Genomic DNA, 25,167 nt, shown 5'->3' with positions numbered 1-25,167 from the left:
TTCCTAACAACTTTTCTCTAACTTACTTTATTGTAAGAATAACATACAAAATATGTATTGACTATTTATGCTGTTGGTAAAGCTTCCCATCAAGAGCAGCCTAGTTGTAGTTAAGTCTTGGGACAGTCAAAAGCTATACACAAATTTTCAACTGCAATGGCACCCCTTACCCCCACAGAGTTCAAGGGTCAACTGTATAAGGCTCAAGAGCAGTTCAAATACTACAGTAAAAAGAGCCTGAAGTTAAAATAAATCTATTATATTCACCCTACCACACCACACACAACCAACTCTGCATAATGCATACTAGCAAAGAATAGGTGAGGTTAGCTAGATATTACTTACTATAATGACTTGAAAAAAATTGTCTAAAAACCTTCACTTTTCCTAGTCTTAACCTTCTCTGGTTAAGGTTAACCTTAACCTGAAACATCCTCTGGTCAAATTAAAATATGTTGGATGTAACCTCTAGATTTCAAATGCATAGTAGCACCCAAATGTTACAGAAGACTTTGCTCCAGTCTAGTCTAGGAGTCTCCACAGTAGAGTGACAATCCACTGAAATATGGGAATTATTAGAGCACTGTGCCCATTTTTTTCAACCTAAAAATAAGATTTCCTTTTCACTAAATAATGTACTATATGAACTGACACTACCACCCTGACATAAACTCAAAAATACACATATAATTGGAAATTGGGGGTAGGCTCAAAAGTTTTTCACAGAAGGGATTCCTATTCAAGAAAATCTGGAGATCACTGCTACAAACAGAGAAGTAGGTAAGTCGTAGAAGACAAGTTGACTCTCGACTGCATCAAATAATCGATTCTATTTAAGGTGTTCAATATCCTACAGTACATACATACACAAAAATAACAATTTTTCATCTGCAACTGCATAATCTATGCTGATAGAAATATAACTTACCTCATCCTGGACTCCACTGGTAGTAGTCAGCTTGCTCCCATCAGTAATTGTAATAATTATTGCTGGCTCCAAGAAAAAAGGGTTTCGTCCCTAAAGTCAAAAAACACATCAATCATATTAAGGGCTAGACATCAGCTCAATTTTTGAGTAAAAAGTCAATTCTTAGAACACTGTATATAAATCCACCTTTCTTGTCAAGTTCTATGCATTGTATATACTTTTGTACATTAAAAAAAGGCTCTGAAAGAAACATATACTAAACAGAAGTCAACGTTAAAGGAATGGGGTTAGGTAGAGGAAAAGATTTTTTACTTCTTTCTACATTTTTGTATTGTTTTAATTTTTATGGTGAGCATTTATATTTATGTAACTAGCTAAAAGTACTCAATTTTTTATAGGGACCCTACAGTTCAATTCATATTGAGATATTAAAAATTAAAATAGACAATATTTTTCTGAGAAGCTTCTTAGAGAGAAAGGCAAAATAGTAGGAGAACATTACAAGGAAATATAATTTATGCTTGTAATCAAAGTGTCTAACCAAGTGACTGGATATATGGATGGAAGAGCTCTAAAATCCAATCCATGGGAACACTAGGGCTACTCTAAGCTTAGCAAAAATTAATGAGAGTCCAATTTGAAAAATTAAAAAGGATGGTTACTTAAACTGCTTGGCAAGAGAAGGTACAAAAACAACAGAAGGAAAAGGCAATGGAAGACAGTGGCACAAAACTCACTGCTCAATACATAGGGTGAAATAACTTCAATAACTTCCATTCAAATCTCTGGCTAAGTTACTCTGAGTACTACAGTCAATTCTAGGGGATGCATTTTGTGAGAGTATTAGATAAACATAAGCTTATCTTTTACGTATAAATGGCTCTCACTTAAGATATTAAGCGCATTCATTAAGCACATTTAAGACAAAATTATGACCAAAGGATAAAAGTTCAAGAGGGTAAACCTTGTGTTTGAAATCAAAGGTATCAAACTCTCTGCTACTAACACTGTTCAAGAAAGGACAGAATGAAGTTTTGCTGAATATGTCGCAGAACAGCATATGACAAATTTTAATGTGCATATGGATCACTTGGAAATCTTGTTAAAATGCAGGTTCTAATTCAGCGAGTCTGGGATGAAGACTAAGGTTCCACATTTCTAACAAGGTTGTAGTCTAGGAGATGCTAACGTCTATAGACCCTATCTGAAACAGCAAGGATGTGGAAGGGTTATATACATGTAATACTCTATGGTTCAGTAAACTTCCCTTACATTTATATAACTCTCCATCACTAGCATATTACAGCACATACTTTGTTAAATGCATTTACAAACAGTTTTCACATATACAAACTGTGATTACAACTAATTTTCATAAAGTGGGAGCGGAGATTTGGTAGTTGAAAACTTCTTGATCAAGTTACACAACTTGTAGGTAGCATATACATTTTTCAAACTGGTGTCCAGGAGATAACCATCCCAGATGGAGAAAACATCCTCTGGTCAAATTAAAGTATGTTGGATGTAACCTCTAGATTTCAAATGCATAGTAGCATCCAAATGTTACAGAAGACTTGCAGGGGGAAAAAAAACCATGAATTTACTTTTCCTCCTTCTCTACAACATTCACGGTAAATGGAACATATTTTTGAAACATTATACTGTCATATCATGCATCTCCAACATAGTAATAAATTCTATGCAGGTCTTCTCATGGACCTAGAGATATGCAATGTTCATTCTAACCTCTGAGTTTCGAGCGGCTCCCTCAAATAAAATGTCTTTTCTTTTCGCTGCCCACAGCCCATCCAATTCCTAATCATTCTTCAAGACCAAATTAAAGTCCTCATCTTTTTCCATGAAGCCTTCCCTGATTAGCCTGCCCTTAAAAAATTAGTTCTTCCTCATCAAATTCTAATAGTGGCAACTTTCAGACTCAATAAAAATACAGATACAGTAGAATATTTCTTCAAATAAAGTTGGATTTGGAGTGGTTTCATGGAGTGCATTTTGAATACTACTCCCAAAGCATTTATCCTCTCCAAATTATTTTTAACTTAATACATAACACCTTGCACAACAATGTGAATATACTCAACACTACTGAATACACTCAAAAATGGTTAAGATGGTAAACTGTCATGTGTTTTTACTACGGTTCTTTAAAAATACACCATCTTGTATTGTTTGCTATGGTTTCAGGTGTTTGAATCAACTGAAGGCAAGGATCATGTTATGTTTCTTCCTCAGCACTGAGCACAAAATACCTGAGCATTGGGCACTTAAATACTCCCTGATTCACCAACTGTAGTTTAATACAAAACTACCCAAGTTCATGGAACCATTTAGAATTACTCAAACTTCAACAAGCTTTGAAAGAAATATAGATGTGTTACCTTTACCTCAATACAAATACCTTCTCTAACTTATGAATTTGCTAGGATACAAGGATACACTACCTGCCTTCTATATCTGTCTTGCCATCTGCTAATCATTTATTCATGTTTGTCATTCAAATATTTACTGAGTGGCTACCATATATCAGGCACTGGGTTAGGTGCTTGATACATAATCACCAACCTCACAAATAATAAATACATTTAACAAAAACTTTCTTCTGGTCTCTACAAATTCCACTGCAGATCAAAAATTGGCAAAGGGAGATAAAAAAGACCAAGATGTTCTCATATCTTCAGTATTACTGTATCTTGCTTCCACCCTTAAGCTAAAACTACTCTGTATAACTTGCTGCCTTTCAAAAAACAAATCAGTAAATCTCTTAAAGCCACCACAACATGAACCAAATACTTGCAACAGTGTTTCTGTATCACCTGTACATTTTTTTTTTAAAGGTTTTATTTATCCGACAGTGAGAGACACAGCAAGAGAGGGAACACAAGTAGGAGGAGTGGGAGAGGGAGAAGCAGGCTTCCCGCGGAGCAGGGAGCCCTATGCGGGGCTTGATCCCAGGACCCTGGGATCATGACCTGAGCCGAAGGCAGACATTTAACGACTGAGCCACCCAGGCGCCCCTCACCTGTACATTTTAACCTAACTAAAATTTTCTTCCATATTTCCTGAATGAAAGTGTGACATCCATCAATTCTTATTCCTATGTAAGCACATTGAGAATTATTCCTCCAGAGGCCAGAAAGTTAGTCATATCTATAATCAAAGAACAATGATCTATGATGTATTAGGAACTTTATGGATGGGTGGCTTAGTAGGTTAAGAGTCTGCCTTCGGCTCAGGTCATGATCCCACGGTCCTGGGATAGAGTCCAACATCAGGGCCCCTGGTCAGCGGGGAGTCTGCTTCTCCCTCTCCCCCCACCTGCCACTTTCCCTGCTTACACACACACACACTCTCCCTCTGTCAAATAATTTAATTTTAAAAGAAAAAAGAACTTTATGATGATGTCCATCCAAAAACTATTACTTTCTTAAGGACTGTAATATCTAAAAATCAAGTTAAAATGAATTAAAATTTAGCCAAGTCTTTGAGGTATTAAAAATAAGCTAAATTCGAACATCAAAATAAAAGTTACTTTTTCCTTGACAACAAGCTTTTAGTTGAAACTTCACTAGAGTCATACATATTAATACTTTCCACAAAGGCTAGGCCTGAAATTACTAGAATAATCAGGTACTTGATAATAACAATAAAGCAGTTGTATTATCTCATTTAACTCTAAAAACTTGGTGAGGTAAAATATTCACTGACATTAAATAGTATAATCCAAAGTCACCCAGCTGGTAACTGGCACAGCCAAAACCTTATTCCAACTCTAAATATCATCATCTGAAAGTCCTGTTGGTAGCAACTAAATTCTCTTGGATACAGTTCTACACCAACCTGGACTGTGCCATATTCACACAACAATGAATGGTGTTACAATGAGTTTGATTTTATTTAATATATTCTATCTACAACAAAATTTAACTAGAGGAAAACTACTCCTTTCCTTAGTTTCCTGTTGTTTTGTAATGTCTTACCCACCAACTTTTCTATATATAAATCAATACAACTCCCCCAACAAAAACACTGAAGCAAAATGCAATATATATCGACATCTACTTTTGAAAACTAAATTAATTTCAGCCAACTTTCAATAAGCATATATACGAAACCAAGATAAAACAACATTAAGTTCTTTAATGGCTTTAAATTTTGGAAAAATCAGAGAGATCAAAGGTAGAGAAAAGTAAAGAAAAATATGACCATCCTCATTCCACCTATTTATTTAACCCTAACATGCCTAAGATCCCTTCCTCTCTGACATGAGTTTAGTCAAGAATCACACTAAGAAAAGCAATAGGAGTATGTTAATTAAAAAAAAAAAAATCACACTAAGAAAAGCAATAGGATTAGTCATGATAAAAATTAGAATAATGACTTAATGAGTGTATATACAAAAGGGCATTTTTTATTTCTTCAGGAACAAATTATTCCTACCTCTATATATAAATGTTAGAATTAATAATTTAAGCGTAAATTTTTAAATCACCTGCAGAAAATGATCCGATGATGTTGCTCCAACAAAGTTTTCTCCTCCCCTGCCTTTGGTACAAGTGCACTTATTCTTGGCAGAAGCACAAGAAATAATTGACATCTTTCTCTCACAACAATTTTACCCAAGAAATTAAAACACATTTCTGGTTGTCTACCAGTATCACAAAATTTTTTCATGTTTTATAAAGAATAATTTAACATTTCAAAGGTCTAAAAGTTGTGATTTAATCATTGCAATATAATGCCCCTAGCCATTTGGTGCCAAGTCAACATAGTTTAATAATTCCCAAATCTTTATATTTTAAGAATAAATACGGTACATTTTTATTCTTAGCAAGGATGTTTATAAAGTCGTTCAATTTGGGGATGACTGTCCATATTAGAATATCCCTCAAAATTCACCTTGATCATAAAGTTATAAACAGCCTCTATCTTAGTTATAAAATCTCTCCACAAAATAATATTAAGCTCTGCTATGACAAAGGCAACCAGTAGAGGGACTAAAAGTTTACTTTTGTCATTAGCAGAATTAAAATCACATGGTTCTCTCAGAGCTGTGGCTCTTTGGCAAAAAGAAATCTAAACATGTCCCTTGAGAATATAGCACAAGGTATAATATTCTACCTCTAGAGCTATTTATTAATGGAAATCTTGTCATTTAGAAAACTGATTTATAAAAAAAGAAAGAAAAGAAAATTGACTTTAATGCTGGCCAAAAATTTTTTCTCAAGTAAAATTTTTGCTAAAGATAAAATAAAGCAAAAATGTTGTTCTCTCAATAATTTAATATTATCATGGTATTAAACAAAACAATTAAGGTATAAAAATCTCAATAGGGAAATTTAAAGAATTAAAGTAAGTAGATCTTATCTGCTAGCATCTATTTCATTTTTGCAAAAAAAAAGTTTTTGAAAATTTTTAAATTTTCCAAAAAGTTTTGAAAATATAAAAGGCTAATTTTCCCCCAAATACAAACTAACCTGGTTCTCAGAATCAGTATTTTTACTTTTACCCAATTAATTTAAAATGTAGTAGGGGGAGAGGTACAGGAATTTTACTGTACCCTTAAATGGGTCTTAACTATTATCTTCTGAAGCAAAAGCAAGGCATCCCTGAGCATTCAGTAATACCTTCTGTGGCTACCTCTGCTGTAGTACCAACAGGCTCATTTTCTTTCAGTGCCATCATGTTACCCGTCCTTAGAACACCCTCATAAGGATAGCCAAGCGCCTGTCAAAGCTACTTTTCCCATGGGCTAAAGGGAAAATGTGCACCCACGGTCAGCCCTCCAGCTCTCCTGTGTTGGGATCTTCAGCTAACCGACAGCTACTCTTGCCTAGTTATTTTGCCATATTCCAGGAAATGTACAGCCAAAAGAAATCAACAAAAGTGATGTTAAGATGTATAACATCTTAAACAACTAGGCTAAAAGTTATCACCTAACAAGAAAATAAAAAACTTCCAGAAATAGCCTGTGCTTTTTTACAACCTAAAACTTCCTTTCAAGTTAAGTAACATCAAAAACAAGCAAATATGTTAAAAGAAGGAAAGAGTTCCCTGGAGAAATAAGTACTACATTAGTAAAGGTTCTCATGCATACACTGGACAAGGACTAACTGGGCTGCTTTTAAAAATTTTTGTAATGATGCTTAAGTTGCTAAACTAGATCTTTAGGTCTCCTATTTACATCTTTGCAAAATCTACATAAAAAAAACCATGAAGCTGGAATCATCTATCCTATTTTCCTCTATTACCATATTTAATAAAGAGGTAACAATGCATGTACCTCTAAAATACGACAAACCACTTCATTTTCATTTAGAAATTTTGACACTCTCTATATAATGTCAAAATTCAGATTCTATAGAGAAAACAGAAAATATAGAAACATTAAGGATAATATTTACCTACTTTAAGCTTCTTTCTAAAAGAAAAGTAGCCTAGGATGCAATTCACATCCAAAAACTTCTTAGTCATAATACTGATAATAAACACAATTACAACTATATACAACTGAGAAGCTTTTAATACATACTTCATAACACAAGTCAACTGGTCTAAATTACATTTAGTTCAGTACTGCTCAACTTCAGACAACTGCATACCACAACCAGAATTTTTTCAATATCTGCTTATTACTGTACTAATATTTATATACTTATTATTTTTCCTTAAGTCAGTTCCATTTTTTATTTTTGCCTCAAACTATAGCAATAAGATTTATGAAATCATAGTTTTGATGTGCTAATTATATCTTCTATTCAATAATTCATTAATATGATATAGCTTTTTTTAAAAGGTTCATTACAGGGATGAATACACAACTGGTTAAACATTCCAAACAAAATATAATAATTATTTAAGTCAATAAAGGCCTGACAGGCTTACATTTAAATCAATATTCCAAGACCAGAATTGTAATTTTATGTTTGTTTTAGAATTCATTAAGATTATTACATAAAATGGCATAAATGAGTCTTTTGATGAAAAAAGTCTAAAATATTCATCTTAGGAAATTAGTGCTTGTAAAATACTATTTTTGGATACATAGGAAAGATCTCTGAAAGATACATAACAAACTGATTAACCATGGCTGCCTCTGAAGAATGGAAGTAAGCAACTGTATAACTAACTTTCTTTAATACTTGAACTTTTTAACCACGTGCATTTATTACATACTCAAAACAAGTACTCTTCAAAATTAAAATGTGCTTAGTATCCAAAAATAAAACTTTAAAAATCTGCTAGTATATAAAAACCTACCATTTTAGAATATATTAAGGTCTAGAACTATAGAAAAACATGTTAAAATTCCACATTAAAAGATATATATTTTTTAGTTTCAAGTAATTCCATTATACAATTGTGTACCAATACAGTTCCTTTACCTAACCATGTAATTCCTTATGTTAAAAATATTAACAGCATTAAAAACAGATGAAATAAGACTTAAGCAAAAGTGGCGGGGGGGGGGGGGCCTGGGTGGCTCAGTCGTTAAGCGTCTGCCTTCAGCTCAGGTCATGATCCCAGGGTCCTTGGATCAAGCCCACATCAGGCCCCCTGCATCAGGCTCCCTGATCCAGGGGAAGTCTGCTTCTCCCTCCCCCACTCCCCCTGCTTGTGTTCCCTCTCTCGCTGTGTCTCTCTGTCAAATAAATAAAATCTTAAAAAAAAAAGTAGAGGGGAATTCCATATATTTATTTTAATAAAATGACTAAGGAGCAATATCCTGGAATTTGATTTAAATAATAAACCAAACAGTAACCATATAAGAAATACTGTAAGAACTGAAGAATAGCATGACTTTATGAATATAATTAATGTTAAGGAAACTCAATAACATAAAGGGCTAAGAATTACTGCATCAAAAGTAATATAAATTCAATATATTTGAAGTATTAAATATTTAATAATTTCACAGAATTTGAGTTTTACATTTGAACAGGAGTCTAAAGTTTGAATAAGAGTATCCTAACAAATAAATAATTGGTTTTGGCAATATTTTAAAAAGTAATAGAGGTAGTGTTTATACTGGCATAAACAAAGTAATGAGAATATATCAGAAATATAATTTACTTAAGAAATACTAACATTCAGGATAAAGAACCTAACATACCCATAGGAAATGGACTGGGTAATGACAATTTGGGGAAAAATTATTCCAGCAAAGCATGTAATAGCAAACATGTTGCAAACAAGGCAGAAAAAGTAAAAAAAAAAAAAAAGAAGCCAGGATTCAAAGACAGATGAAGTTATACAACAATAATACTGAAAATTAATTTGACCTCATTAAACACACAGATCTACCTATACCATTTAGACTAATCATCTCCTTGGGGTGTTGATTACCACCAAATCTATAGATATTACCTTTGGTCTGGTTAAATCATATCTTTAACCATTAGGGCTACTTCCTTCTAAACATCTACATATATGGTCTCAAAAGAATCATTCACACACACAATAGCCCTTCTACAAACAGGATGGACTTCAACCATAGTGTTCTACATTAGTATCTTCACAACTACAATTGAAAATGAAGAGGAACAGCCTAATAAATGTTTCATGTCAGCAAAGTTAGCAATAAAGCATTAAATTTAATAAAGGGAAAAAAATCGTGATAAGCACTTGGAAAAACTGACAGTCTATTTTTTCCCATGTGCTATAGCTGAAGGCCAACTTGAAAATAATTTAATTGGATAAATCATAATTCAAGATTAGTTTTAAGGGGTCCTGCTTTGTAAAATCTATGATTTTTCATTTTCTAGGAAAGGTAACCCAATTTCAAAAGGTTTTTTAGAAGGAAACATTAAAATTTCTCCAAATCCATTACATAGGTATTTGTACTTGAGTAAAACAGTTTCTAGAAATCCATTCTTCCTAGACTGTGACAAATATTTATTGATGCTTGTGCTGAGTCCCTTCCTAAGTGTTTAAACAGGTTTTAAATTTTCAAAATAAATGACATTTTTAGGAAACAAAAAACTAACCCATAATATTTGGGCTTCCTGCCAAAAAGTTTTTTATAAGCCCTTCTACTATACATACAAAACCACCAAGGTTTTATCTGAATAATGAATCTCATAAAAAAGCAGATGTCATATATGGATGACCGGACAGTTGTTACATATTTTTGATAACTGCTATAAGCTCACTAAAATGGAAGCTCTAAGAATAACTCTTTTTTTATTACATTAAAGATTTACATTGAGTATAATGTTATTTGGGATTAGACATCGTCCATTCTGAATTAACAATAAAATTTATATACAAAGACCTTTTACTCTTTCTATTACCTGACTTAGGCCCAATTTTCTGGATGCAATCTCGATTTTTCTTTCTAACTTACTGCTTTGAGAAATGGACTGACAATTAAAACTGTACAACAAAAATTCAAAATTTTACATTAGTTGTTACCTGCTGAAGTATATAAATGACCAGGAACTATCACAACTCAGGCATTATCAGAGGCCACAAAGACATCATTTTGGATAATCCAAAAGTACTGTATAGCCTATCATCGGCTTGCAGATGGAGCCTTTGTAACAACACTCACTGAGGTTTGCAGTCTAACCTCTCACAGAACACTGCATACTCAAACATCTTCAATTCCTGTGATTAAAAATAATCTGTTTTTTTATAATAATATAATAATTTATTTCAGAGTAATTTGTTGGGATACTTCTGGCGTTCAAACTCCAAAATAACCAGAAGACTTTGTTGATGTTTCCTAATATCTAATTAGGTTCACTAGCTTTAAGACAAAGGGAAAGTTTTCCTTTAACATGCCAGCATCAACGTTGCCATTTACTAGTTACAAAGTGCATTACTAATAGCTAACGCTACAATTTCTTTTTCTCACATATTCAAAACTATTTTCATTTCTGTAGTAGTTTTTTAGATGATATATTCCTTCCAAGAACCTTTACCATGAGTCCGTCAGCTTATCTAGGCAAAACTAATGGGTGGAAAATGTTAAAATGTCATACACTTTTAAGGCACAGATTAATAAAGCAAGAGTGTGTAGGAACTAGAATAAATCTTGGTAAGATATCACTAGGCTGATATAAATTTGTCCTACAGTTACAACTACTCCTTTTTTTTTTTTAGATTTTTTATTTATTCATTTGCGAGAGAGACGGAGAGAGAACAAGCAGGGGGAGAGGCAGAGGGAGAGGGAGAAGCAGACTCCCCGCCAAGCAAGGAGCCTGATGAGGGACTCAATCCCAGGACCCTGGGATCATGACCCGAGCCGAAGGCAGACGCCCAACCATCCGAGCCACCCAGGCGCTCACAACTAATCCTCTTAATTATAAGATTCTTAAGTTAAAATATTTTTTTATGTGCAACTATCTCTCACTATACCAATAATCAAATTTCAAATTGCATATGCTCTAAAAAAGAACTATTATCACATAAAAATAATCCTTTCTAGGCTTTTCCTGTTTCTCCCACATAAACCTACATTATAAATAATAAATTCAATCATAAATTTCACATTTGACCTTTCTTCTGCACAAGAACATCCTCCTCCAACCTCTATCCCAACTATCACCAACTTAAACTCTAAAATATACAAAGCCCTAGAAATGGACTCATCCAAATTTCCTCAAAGATTAAAACCTTCTTGCTTTGAAAATTAAAACATGTCTGGTTTATTAAATTATTCATGTTACCAAACTGGTTTTGAACAAGAAACAAGAGATTTTGGGGGACCCTGGGTGGTGCAGTTGGTTAAGCGTCCAACTCTTGGTTTCAGCTCAGGTCCTGATCTCAGGGTCATGAGATTGAGCCTCACATCAGCTTGGAGTCTGCTGGAGAGTCTCTCCCTCTCTCTGCCCCTCCCACTCATGCTCTCCCTCCAAATAAATAAGTCTTTAAAAAGAAAGAAAGAAAAAGAGATTTTGGAGAAAAGACTTTAAAACCAAGGGAAAATATTTTTGGAGCCATCTATGGAGCTCAATTCAAAGTCAAAACCATTATGTTTCTTAAGGCACAAAATTTTACTTTCGTTAGAACTACTCGATAGCTAATTCTAACTTATGTTGGATATATGTCGGGTTGCAGAACTTTCCTCAAAGGTTTCAAATTAGAAAGTTTTTATCCTGTTAAGTGTTTAACATAACATTGGGATGACAATAATCATCATCATCTGAGTTTCTACCATGAGCCAAACACATTTTGCTAGATGATTAACAAATATTTCTGGTTCTTATAAAAATTCTCAAGATTGATGTTATCACCATTTTGTGGATAAGAAATCTGAAGCTCAGTGAGGTTAAGGGGACTTGTCAATACAACCTAAGCTAGGGCGCCTGGGTGGCTCAGTTGGTTAAGCGACCGCCTCCAGCTCAGGTCATGATCCTGGAGTCCTAGGACTGAGTCCTGCATCAGGCTCCCTGCTCAGGAGGGAGTCTGCTTCTCTCTCTGACCCTCCCCCCCAATCATGCTCTCATTCTCTCTCAAAAAAATAAATAAAATCCTAAAAAAAAAAAAAAATATATATATATATATATATATATAACCTAAGCTAGTAAGTAGCAGAGCCAGGCACAGCCAGTTCTAATGAAGTGGTTCTTTCCGTATCACCACACTGCTTGTCCTGAAAATAGCTAGATAAAATACTCTTATGTGGCCACAATTCCAATTTTTAAAATTCAAAAAAAAGGAATTTCACAAAAATGGTAATAGGTGTTATAATAAACTATGTTGTGTATCACTTAATCTTCACCATAATCCTGCAGCATAGATCCTTTCATCTCATTTTCCTCATGGCAAAACTGAGGCAGAGAGGTTACATGGAAATCATGGGTAGAGTGGGAACTGATAGAACCAAACCATTTTCTCAATCTTGAAACACAAGGCTTAGAGGTTTTCAAAATTATGTTACATCAAAGGAAACATGATGGTTAACTAATTACAAATCTTACAAACCAGATAAAAAATTATATTGTAAGGCTCATACTAGCTGGCATACTACACTAGAAAAGCCAACTAATCAACTGACTAGGTTAATAACTCTGTATGAACCCACTATATCAGAAACTTAATAAACTATGAAATACAAAATCAAGAAGTACCATTAAATATATACATATATTAGTATTTAGGCCTTAAAATAACAGTGGTGTAAAATCTTGTCAACTATCCCCCACATTCATATTCTTACTTTTTTCCAAACAAGAGTGGGAAGAAAATCCAACTGCATGTAACAGTATTTCCATACAGTGTTACAAGGCTAAACGTAACACATTGACAAAATGAATCGCCTGGTTTTCACAGAGGAATTGAAAGAAAGCATATTCCATAAGAGAAATAACAGACATACCCCACAAAAGGGATTCAGATCTACTGGTTATACTTTTAAATAAAATTTGTTCTCAAATAACATACAAGTTACTAATAAAATCTGCATAATTGTTCCATAATCAATTTCAATCTTTTAAAATACTTCATAAGTGTGAAGAAATAAAGCCTTTACTTTCTGGCCTTTACTTTCTTTATGTATAAAATGAGCCTTTACTTTCTTTATGTGTAAAATGAGGAAGATGGAGCAAGTTTCTAGCATGACTTTCAATTCTAAAGTCCCATAAAGGGTGCCTGGGTGGCTCAGTTGGTTAAGCGACTGCCTTCGGCTCAGGTCATAATCCTAGAGTCCTGGGATCGAGTCCTACATCAGGCTCCCTGCTCAGCAGGGAGTCTGCTTCTCCCTCTGACCCTCTTCCCTCTCGTGCTCTCTCTCTCTACCATTCTCTCTCTCAAATAAATAAATAAAATCTTTAAGAAAAAAAATAAAGTCCCATAAAATAATAGTCACAATAAAATACATATAGAGGTCCAATGAAAACTTCTGTCAGTAGATGCAAAAGTTCAATTTTGTTCTCAAGAGTGTATATAAAAATTCACTAAACTTCACATTTAGATTTGTGTATCTAAGTTATACCTCAATAAAGAGGCTGGGGGAAGAAGAATCAGGGAATAAAGACAAACTAAAATAGAAACAAAAAAAACTTCAGTATTTTGTTTATGGTCTGGGGACCATGCTTAAATTAAGAAAAGTAATAATAAGGCTAAACAAAACATGAGGACAATACTTTTTTAAAATAAAAGAAAACAGGATTGGTATATGTGGGCACTGATGAACCAAACAAAAAAAAGCCCACCAAGATGATTTTACATAGATTAAAAACTTGAGTGAAGGATTATTAGTTAAAAATAATTTTAAAATATTTAAGAAAATTTCAGGTTATAAAATATTGCACAATCTCTTTGGAGAAATCCATGACATAAACATGGCTAAATAATCCTTTCACTAATTCTAACCACAAATGACCTTAAATCAACTTAAAATACTTGAATAAATGTAATTCTTTCATTCAAATATTACATTTGTTCCTGGCCTTTTAATTTCCAGCTGTACATAATTTAATATATAATTATTAACATTCTCTTGCATGAAGGAAAAATAAAATTCTCTTTGAAGAAGTAAAGCCTATTATTTTTTGCCTTTCATACTTATGACTTCTTTTCAATAATTTTTAATTAAGAATGCAATAATGTCCTTTGGATATTTTCTCATTTTCTTTTCAAAGATCATGACAGAGTAGTTTTTTGATACTTTAGAAAACAGAGACTTAGGTTATAAAATTATGAAGAAAAATGATAGCAAGTGTTTTAAAAGAAAATAAAATCTGGGTCTTAAAATTTTTCATTTAAACTACCACCTTTAAAGCTAATCTCAATAGGAAATAATCATATCCACTTTTACGCTACTTTGAGCTCAGTCAAATCTTATTAAAATATCCCTTGATACACCCAACAGATGTGCCCCTCAAAGGTCTCTCGCAAACAAACTTGTGTTAATCTCATCTTAAACACACTAGGGGGAGCTGCCCATTTGAAAGAATCCTAAAACGTGCTTTTTGTCCTGTGTGAAGGTTCCTTCTCTAACTTGTATTTCTGCAAAAAAATGACTTTGACTTATCTGAACCTTACATCTAGTTTTCATTTAATGCATTTTTAAAAAACACCATCCCTATACTTCGTCGTATTTACTGATTGCCATTAAGACAACTCTGGCCAAGTTACAGCATTTACTTTTCACACTGCTTCCTCAGGAAGCAATACAAAGCCCAAGGAAAAAAAATATACACTTAATATGCTGTAAGATTTCAAAGCATGTAATAAAAATCCACTTTAAAAATCTCTTAATTCTTACAATTTCACATTTAAAGCTGAAAAATAATGAACTAGAGGCAAATAATCTATTGAGGGGGAAAAAGTATGCTTTGTGTCTCCTGGGCACGTCACAATTTTGAAATTATATTTTAATATTCCATGCCATTTAAACCTCCAATCAATTCTAGAATAAGAGGACAATGGCTTCATTATTAGCAATCTAGAATATGAAGAAGCAGAGGCACAGAGTGGTCAAGTGACTGTCCAATGTTATATAGTAACTTAATATCAAGGTCAGGACTGGGATTTCAATTTTCACATTTCTGGCTATTGCACTTCTTTTACACAGTTAAATATAGATGGAGAAAAAACTTTTAAGCAAGTTTGTAGAGTCCTCTATCTGCCAATAAGAATTATTGGCCAATAAAAATTATTGAACATAATTTTAAGAGGTTTATAAGTTCAAGGGACTAGCCAAGGCCTTTCAATGGGGAAAGGACAGTCTCTTCAACAAATGGTGTTAGGAATACTAGATGTTCACAGACAAAAGAATGAAGTTGGACCCTTACCATACACCACATACAAAAATTAATTCAAAATGGATTAAAGACTTAAATGCAAGACCTAAACCAAAACTCCTAAAAGAAAATAGAGAGGGAAGAAAGCTTCAGAGACACTGGGTTTGGCAATTTCTTGCATATAACACCAAAAGCACATGCAACAAAAGAAAAAATAAAACTGGACTACGTCAATAATTAAAACTCCTGTCATCAAAGGACACAATCAAGAGTGAAAAGGCAACCCATGAAATGGGAGAAAAATTTGCAAATCACGTATCTGGTAAGGGGTTAATATCCAAAATACTTAAAAGAACTCCTACAATTCAATAACAAAACCAAATAACTCAATCAAAAAATGAGCAAAAGACTTAAACAGACATTTCTCCAAAGCCAATATACAAATGGCCAACCAGCATATGAATGAATGCTGAATAATTAAGCAAATGCAAATAAACCAGTGAGCTATCACCTCACACCTATTATGACGGCCAAAATCAGAAAAACAGAAAAAAGCACTGACAAGGATCTAGAGAAATTGGAATTCTTGTTCACCGTTAGTGGGAATATAAAATACTGCAACCACTGTGGAAAATAAGAATTCTTCAAAAATTTAAAAATAAAATTACATGATCCAGCAATTCCACTTCAGGGTATATATTCAAAAGATCAAAGAGTCATTTGCACACCATGTTCACAAAAGCATTATTCATTCACAATAACCAAGAGGTGGAAGCAACCCAAGTGTCCATTATGGATGAATGGATATGCAAAATGTGGTATACACATAGAATATTATTCAACCTTAAAAAGGAATGAAATCCTGGCATAAGCTAACACAGGAATGAACGGTGAGGACATTTATGTTAAATGAAATAAGCCAATCACAAAAACAAACACTGTATGATTCCACTTATGTGAGGTATCTCTAAAGTACTCAGATTCGTAGAGAGAAAAAATAGAATGGTGGTTGTCAGGGGCTGGGGAGAGGAAAAAAAAGGAGTTATGCTTAACAGGTTAAAGTTGCAGATAAGAAAAAGTTCTGGAGATTGGTTGCAAAACAATGTGAATATACTTACTACTACCAAATCGTACGCTTAAAAATGGCTAAGATGGGGGTCACCTGGCTGGCTCAGTTGGAAGACCATGCAACTCTTAATCTCTCTGGGTTGTGAGTTCAAGCGCCACCTTGGGTGTAGAGATTACTTAAATAAATTAATTAAAAAAAAAAAAAAACCAAAGGGTTACGGCGGTCAATTTGATATTATGTATTCTTTAGCACAATTTAAAAATTAGAAAAAGTTCAGGGACTTAAAAAATGTACAAAATACCATTTACCATTGTTTCCAGTTAATACTCAGCACAGTAGTATGTCCAAGTATTATAATCTACTTTCTTCTGACAAAGATGTCTGTAGGTCAATAAATATAAAACTACTATTAATACCTTTGTTGATAGCCTAAAGGAGAACAAAAAAACCCAAACAGGAATCAAGTTTTCAGTACTTTACCTACCAACATTAAAAGAAAGCCTGGGGGCGCCTGGGTGGCTCAGTTGGTTAAGCGACTGCCTTTGGCTCAGGTCATGATCCTGGAATCCCAGGCTCCCTGCTCAGTGGGGAGTCTGCTTCTCCCTGACCCTCCCCCTTCTCATGTGCTCTCTCTCTCATTCTCTCTCTCTCAAATAAAAATCTTTAAGAAATAAAAGAAAAAAAATAAAAGCCTGTATTTTGTACTACCTGAGTACTAAATAAATACTGCTTGCATAAGAGGAACAAAGTAGCATTATTAAAGCTCTACCTGAATTTGCTAAATTCACAAATATTTCTTTATACTGAAGAATAAAGTTGGTTAAAATTATTCTCCCTAAGATTCATTCAACTTGATCTTGTCTTAAAAGCCACTATTTTTTAATGAGGTAAAACTTGGCACTGAAAATCCTTAAAAAATTAAACACATATTGTATCTCCTTTTAGGTACTGCTCAAGGATGGTCTTCATCAAGAGCTCAGGGTAGTAGGTTAGAACCTGTTCTAAGTCCTTTCAGTTCTTTTGAATATATACCCTGGAGTGGCTGCTCAAAAGATCAGCATTATTTGAAACCCTGATGAACACATGTGAAAAATACATGTGTCACATTCTGCTGCAATGATACGCAATTTAATGAGGTACTGCTATAATTTCTAAGGAAAAGATTGACTAGAAGCTACACAATTGTTCCATAATTGTAGAAATACCAGCAAATGGTACTGATTATCAAAATTAAATATTTAGAAGGATTTCCATACACAAGGGCAAGGAAGTTTTTACTGGGATGTCCAAAGTGCTTGAAGAAAACGTTCACCAAGAGTCATTTTTTTCTCAGCTACTTTTACCTTATGGACGCCCTGCAAATTCTGTTAGTAACCTAATTACTAATACCTCAAAGATGTTTTATTTTTAGGTATACTAACTAAATCAACATATGCAATATAGACATTAAAAATACTCTTGGGATTAGTTATGGAAAATCAAATATGTTTATGTACATTCTGGGAGTAGGTATGGGGGTATCTAAATAAATATATATGTACCCACATTTAAATATTTAAGAAAACTATTTGAAAACTTACATAAATGTTTTTAGATGCTCTATAAAAACAATATCCTCTGTCCCTTTCATCTAGCTCACCTTATCTCATTTCCTTCAGTAATAAAATTATAATACAAGTATTTAGTACTGTGGGCTCTACAGATTCTTGCATAGTGTGTGAAAAGGAAGTTATTATGTAAAAACACTGAGGTTACAGAATAAAGGTATTGCACAGAAAAGAAGCAAACACAAAGTACTCTTAGAAAATACATGAGCTATATTTAGTATTAACTATTTCAGACATCCAAAATTCTTGATAATCTATCCTTTTTTTGAATAGGAAACGTTTAATATTTAAGTCAGCAAGATAAAGTCTTAAGAAAAATACCTGTGGGAAGATGTTTTCTTCTAATTAAACACTTTACTCAATCATTTTCATTTGAAAATTTTGGCTGCCTCAGTTATTTCAATGCTAGTGTCATTTTTATGTGCCAATTCAGGAAGCACTAGTATTACTCCATGCATCCTTAGTTATTCATCAAATAAACTGGGAAGAATTATCCCTCCCCCCTCTTGAATTAATAAAACCTAACATTCAAAAACAGCCTAATCCCCAGGCTCTTCTCTTGGTCCAAGTGGTAACAGCACAGCAGGACCACCTTCAACATCAAATATTTTGTAAGCTTTACAGACAAAAACTGTAACTGGGAAAAGGAAAATACAGGTTTAAATTACAAATGTCCTCAGCCTCTCCATGAAAATCAGCTTTTCTAAGGAAGCATCCTAAGAAATATTTTTAATAGGTGGTAAGAGGTAAATGCCTTGCCCACTCATAAAATGTGATGCAGGGAAACAAGAAATTAATGGTTCTTCTATACACTGACAACCAAGTAAGAATAACCAAATAATGGAAAGTTTCAAATTTGTCTTTGAGCTCAAAAATATTTAGATCAAAACGTTAACCAATAAGCCTGTATAGCACTACATATAACAAAGGAATATAAAAGGAAAAGAAATCCATTTTATAGGAACAAACTGAAAAGTTCATGGCAAACCTACCTAAATTACAAATGTTGCAAAATAAAACAGAAGAAAAACAAAGGTTTATGTGGTAAGAAAATATATATTTACTGAATTAAGCAATGGAGGTACAATTCAGTAAAAATAGAACAAAGTGAATCTGAATTGACCATACTTTAAATGCCATGGGATTTATATTCAACAACCTCCAAAAATGTTTAGGTGCTGAAGAGTTAGCACTAAGTAAAGCATAAACATTTCTAAAACAAGTGAACAATTCTGCTTCTTTCTATATAATACAACCAAAAGTTGTAGTCACAGGAAGAATTTCCCTGAAATTTGTCAAATTCATGAAAATTGCGGCTCATGGAGCTTGGGAAAAGCACAAAATGTATTCCTAAATGTATCCTTGTGGCAATAATGTTTCTGCACTCACTACAACCTAAACACTGAACTTGGGTTTAATATTCCTTTGTTATGTATAACATTACACATTTATCAGTATCTTTTACTTTCCTGGCCAGCAATCTCAAAAGTTGTAATGGACTACCATGCATTATTTCACAGTGAACCATAATGGAGTGGGGGCCGTGGGGGGACAGAGAGGATAAAGAAAATTCTTTCCCAAAAGTCTGGAGTCCAAAAATAGTAACCACCTCTGGACCTGCAATTTAATTCAGAAATGAATTCAGAATTCTTTCTGCATAGATGCTTACTGTAGATGCTTCAACTGCTGAGAAATCTTAATGTACTCAGTTATTTGCACTCCAGTGAAAATCTTACCTTTCAGAATAGCTATAAAACATGGTTAAAATAAACCCTGATAAAACAGAAAAATTTCTCCTCACGTTTTTAGTAACACAGAAATGAAGACCACACTAATCAACTAGTGTCTGTAAGTCACTGCAGTAGTTGCACAATTGCCTGTGGGCAGAGTATCACAGAAACTGAGTGTGGTGAAGCAGGATGTTTTCCCCTTTTAGAACCTGAGTGAACTTCAAGGGATTAACACCAAATTCACGTCAGTTCTATAGCACAAAATTCAGACCCTTAATTCTGAATACAAATACATTTTAAGGAGAAAAAAAATGAGGGCTTTAAAACCATGTACGGTAAGGTCAGTTTCACTTCTGTATTATGTGCATATACTGTACTTTCATCTGAAATGTTTCATACTTGTATTTCATGTTATATAGGTTTTGGACTTGACTGTGTTTTTCCACAGAAAGAAAAATCAACTGTTTTTCCACCTTAATATTCAACCTACCTGCCCATAGTTGTCTATGCCAGTTACTAATCTATTTAAATTTAATAAATCAAAAGCTGTCCTTAAGGATTGGCCAAGAGTCGTAAGTCCTTCAGCCTGAAGGTTTTTCAGTTCATTCATAAACGTTGCATGGTTTTCTTTCCACCCGGCCTGAAAAGAAAAATGTAAGAGTTTTTTTTCATCCTTTAAAGCCATGTACACATGGACAGCCGTTACAATCTGCCGTTCACCAAGGAGCTGCTTCACTTTACAGTATGGTTTGGTTAACGTGTTAATACCATAGTATCACTGCCGAGGAAAACTCTTCTTCAAAGGTGGCCAAGAAAAAAACCTGCTTGCTTACAGCTATTGGTGGCTAACAGCCTTAATACTTTCTAACTTCCCTGGGAAATTTACTCCCTAACCTACTACCCAAAATTTGGGCATGCAAAGGTACTAGTGGAAAGCAGAAGTGAGCAGGACTTCTGAAGTTAACCTAGAGCTGGTCCGCTGGCCCGCGGCCCTGGGAGGAAAAATCCGAGCACCTAGCCCCGCAAACCCCGCAGCCGGCTCGCTCGCCACCCCGGGCAAGAGCGGCCGAGCCCCGGGCCGAGTCCCCTTTAATGCAAACCCGGGCTCGGCGCGGCCGGGCCCGGCTGTCACTCGGGCTAACTTGAATAAATATCCCCCACAGTTCATTGCTGCCGCTCACGCCGCGGAGGGGAAATGTCGGCCATGTTGATCGCAGCGCCGCTGCCGCCGCCGCCGCCGCCGCCGCCGGGCCGGGCTGGGGAGGGGACGGCGGTGGCCCAGCGACTCCGCGCCGCGCCAGGACGCTCCGGAGCGGGGGAGGGGGTGGGAGCCCGCAGGGGAAAAGACCTCAGCGCCCGGAGCACAGCTGGTGGGGGAGGGGAGCATAATGAAGGGTGAATGGGGGGGCGGGGAGGGCGAGCAAGGAAGGAACAGGGAAGGGAAGGGGGAGGGCGAGAGCTGTTACCTTGATAGCATAGGGCGGCTCTTCGAAAGTGACCAGCATATACCTGTCTCCTCTGCTGGCAGGGTCCCGGGCACGGAGCTGCGGGAGAGCGGGTGGGGGACGGGAGGAGGAACAGGGCGGACGAGAGGGAAGCACAGAGGCGAGGTTACGAGACGAAGGGGCGCCCAGCGGCCCCGCCGTCCCCCTCCCCCCCACAGTACCGCACACGCAGCGGCCACCCCTCCACACCGCCCCCCACACACAGATCGGCCCCCACACACCGCCCGGGCCCGGGCCGAGCCCGGCTTGCAGCGCCCGCCCGCCCGCCCGCGCGGTGGGGGAGGGGGTCCCCGAGCCCGGCAGCTCCCGCAGTCAGGTCCCCGACACCTCCGCCTCGCCGCCCCCGGCCGCCCTCCTCCCCCCCCCCACCCCTGCCGCCCGCGGGCCGCCGGGCCCCGGTCTCCGCCCGGGCTCGGTCAGTCGGTACCTTCATGAAGGTCTCTACCGCGCCTTTGGCCGTGTCCAGGTAGGTGGTGCCCAGATGGCTGCGCTGGTTCATAGAGGCAGACGTGTCTATCAGGAACAGTAAGATGGGCATAGTGCTGGCCGGGGACACCGGGGCCCGAGGTGGTGGAGAAAGAGGAGATGGTAGAGGTGGAGGCGCCGGTGGCGGCGGCGGCGGCGGTGACCGCCGCTACGCGGGGCGGGGGAGCGCGGCCCCCGGGAGGAAAACACCGTCTGGGTCTTTCCTCCGGCTGCGGGGAGTTTCTCCCCCGATAGTTGAGAGGAAACTCCCCAGACCCAGTCCTCCCCGTCGTACCCCCGCCTCCGCCTCCTTCTGCCTGCCTGCCCGCTGGGGCGGGCGCCCGGCCGTCTGTCTGTCGGTCGGTCCGTCCCCCCCTCCTCGGGGGTCCCGTCCCCACTCCCGGCCCCTGTGTGTGTCCCAGCGGGAGACGGGCCTGGCTCCCCACCCCACCCCCGGTGCAGGGAGTGGGGACCTGGGAGCTGGCGAAGAGGGGAGTGGGCTGAGGGGAGATTGGCCCTGGGGCTGTTGGGAGAAGTTTCAGGGACTCCCTCCGCACCCCGGCGGTGTCACCACTTTCTCAGCCCCTCTCGCTACTGAAGCGCTTTTCTCTCTCACACTCCGGTTTTAACTCGGGCAGGGTCTGCAGAGGCTCCGCCCCCTGACACGTCCTCGAGCCACGTGATGCACCGCCCCGCTGTTCTATTGGCTAAGCCCAAGCTTCTTATTAGCATATTCAAACAGCTCAGGGGCGGGGGAAGCTTGTAGGCAGGCTCCGGGAACAGTTATTGAGCACGCGCGGAGGCGGGGGGTCGGGTGCGCGCGCGAGCGAGCGCCAGGGATGAGCAGGCGGGCCAGCAGACGCGGAGGCGGGCTCCGGGAAGGGGCGGGGACGGACCGCGGAAAGACCGCGGGGTGGGGGCGGGGGACGCGGCGGCGCGCGCAGAGCGGCCGCGGCTGTGAGCCTGCGCGTCAGTGCCGCTGGCCTCTCCTTGGCTGTTGGAGGTGATAGGGGTCGGGGGGAAGGGAAATGGAGCTTGGCCTTAGCTCCCCTTGCGAGGTTGCTTTATCGAACCCCCTCCCGGGTGGGCGAAAGAGAAGGGGATGAGTGAAGTAATCAGATACCCGATCAGAAGGGGTCAGGCCCCGCGGTCTTGCTTCCGCGGAGAGCTCCGACCCTGCGGTCGCGGGAGGAGGTTCCTTGGGCCTGGGAGGGCCGGCCCCACCGCGGGCGGGCCCGGGGCTGGGGGGAGGGGAAGTGCGAGGTTGTTTTGTGACCAGGGACTAATCTCCGCCAGTCCCACCGCTCTGGGTGAGGAGTGGGGACGAGGGGTCAGTTTCGCCCGCAGTCTCGCTCGGCCTTGGGGAGCGACCTAGGGTGAGGGCTGGACCCGGAGAAGACCGGAAGTTCTCCTGGTGGAGGACCCAACAAAAAGAGAACTAACCCTCTGTTTTCCTAACTTAGCCCTAAAAGGGCATGAGGGAAGACTCAAATATCGATAAACAGTCTGTTGCCCTTTTTATTCTCGGAAAAATAACCGATCCTAGCCAAAGAAATACCTCTCTCAAGCCATGCTTTTTCCTTAGGGCCAAAGAATGTCAATTTCAGAGCTAAAAGTGACCTTAGAAAACTGTAGAACACTTAGGTCGTTTTTATATGGAAAAACTGATTTCACCTTGCCCAGGTGACACATACAGTGGGTTCCCCATAAACGCTTCCAGTGCTCTTTCCTTTCACTGTATCCTGTCTCTAAGACTGGTTCCAAATACAGTGTGAGGTAGGACGTTCTTGGTTAAAAGAACCCCTGTTCACCATGCCCGAAGTAATGAATCCTCTCCTAAATGTCCGAGGAAAACTGTTCACTCAAATATACCAGTTGAAAAACTGAAGACAGTACCTGAACTACAAATTGTGTTCGAGACATACAACCCTTATAAAGACCATGGAGATCTGTATAGGGCCTTTCCTGGTAGCATTGCATTTCGATTTTATTTTTTTATACTGAAATCCTTAATTATTTGCTGCCTGATCATTTAATGAAATTGTTCCTACTAAGCTTAACACAAAAGAGACATGTTTTATGGCACTTTTTAAAAAATCTTGAGTTTATATTGCATAACTTGGACTTTTCCTAATACTTAGGACAACCGCTGAACTTTTTGTCAATTTATAGTGGGGCTATTTCAGTAATAATTGTTTTACCAGTTATAAAGACAAAATTTTTCTTCCAAAGTTATAACTTGCCACTGAAAGATTTTCTTGGAACTGGTCTTCAGTTTTCTGTATCCGTGCTTTTCAAACTGGTCCACAGACCCCTGCCTATCCAAACATGTATTCTCTAGAATGACAAGAATTTCCTTTGCATTACTCAGGTTTGAGAAACACTGCTTCAAAGGATTGGTAGGATTTGGATATGTGAGTAAAGGAAGAGGAAGCTGCTGGTGAAGAAGTCCTTTTAAGACATTGAAAATATAGTGAAGAAAGGAGGTTAGCACAACATTGCCAATGGCTTCCTGGCGAACAGTGAAGTTCAGCTAGGCTGGAGCACTAGGAATGTGAAGAACAGAGTAAGATCCAGAAAGGTAGGTCAGATCTAGACAGGAGGGGGCCTCTATTCCAGACTACGGATTTTTTTCCCATATAAATTACTAAGTACAAAGCAGTGTTTGAAGGGAATGAAACTCAACTACTGAAGTAGAGGAGCATGCATTAATAATGACCTTCCCTGTTACAGTTATTTGAAATTTCCAATAGAGACATCATGGCTCTTCCCTGACTCAATGGAGTTGGCAGATTGTCATAAGTGGAGGTGCATGGTAGAGACAGGGTTAGATGCAAAAATCAGGGGAGCCAAGTCCAGTGAGCCAACCTGGAGCGTATAACCAGAACCTGTGCTTATTACGACACCTGAGATTGAAGGCCAGGTTTCCAGTTCAGAAGCCCAGAAGTGCTCCAAGGCATGGCCCTGAGGCAGAACAGGAAAGAAATCAGGACATAAAAAGGCAGCAAATCAAGAGGCAATCGGAAACCAGGAAGCATTGACGAGTGGTCCCTAGACAAAATTGTGAAATAGGCCAAGTTTATTCTTAGTGACTCTGGTTGACAATGAAGCTCTTGGTTGATGATGGCTTAAAGCAGTAGTTCTGGACTAGGAGA

At 37.7% G+C, this 25,167-nt stretch overlaps 1 protein-coding gene and 1 long non-coding RNA gene across 3 annotated transcripts in view; one reads left to right on the top strand and one right to left on the bottom strand.

Moving 5' to 3' along the window:
• INTS6 (integrator complex subunit 6) overlaps positions 1-22,598 on the bottom strand; it is a 109,177-nt gene extending 86,579 nt beyond the window's left edge. For both annotated transcript variants that reach the window (XR_003609460.1, XM_028104255.1), the window contains exons 1-4: positions 21,975-22,598; positions 21,509-21,586; positions 20,533-20,682; positions 929-1,018 (exon numbers count right to left, since the gene is read on the bottom strand). Coding sequence is in view for 1 of the 2 variants with exons in the window: in XM_028104255.1 (XP_027960056.1) it covers positions 929-1,018; positions 20,533-20,682; positions 21,509-21,586; positions 21,975-22,085 (429 nt within the window). In the remaining variant the exon portion in view is untranslated. The remainder of the gene's footprint in view (positions 1-928; positions 1,019-20,532; positions 20,683-21,508; positions 21,587-21,974) is intronic.
• LOC114209315 (uncharacterized) overlaps positions 21,930-25,167 on the top strand; it is a 33,130-nt gene continuing 29,892 nt past the window's right edge. Inside the window, exon 1 of the long non-coding RNA XR_003609329.2 lies at positions 21,930-22,013. This is a non-coding gene — a long non-coding RNA (uncharacterized LOC114209315). The remainder of the gene's footprint in view (positions 22,014-25,167) is intronic.

This window comes from Eumetopias jubatus, unplaced genomic scaffold, assembly GCF_037043125.1.
Source record: "Eumetopias jubatus isolate StellerSeaLion01/CBP00866 unplaced genomic scaffold, mEumJub1_p1.0 scaffold_3, whole genome shotgun sequence".
Lineage (NCBI taxonomy): Eukaryota > Metazoa > Chordata > Mammalia > Carnivora > Otariidae > Eumetopias > Eumetopias jubatus.
The sequence above is the reverse complement of the archived record's forward strand: the minus strand, read 5'-3'. Positions and strand labels throughout refer to the sequence as shown.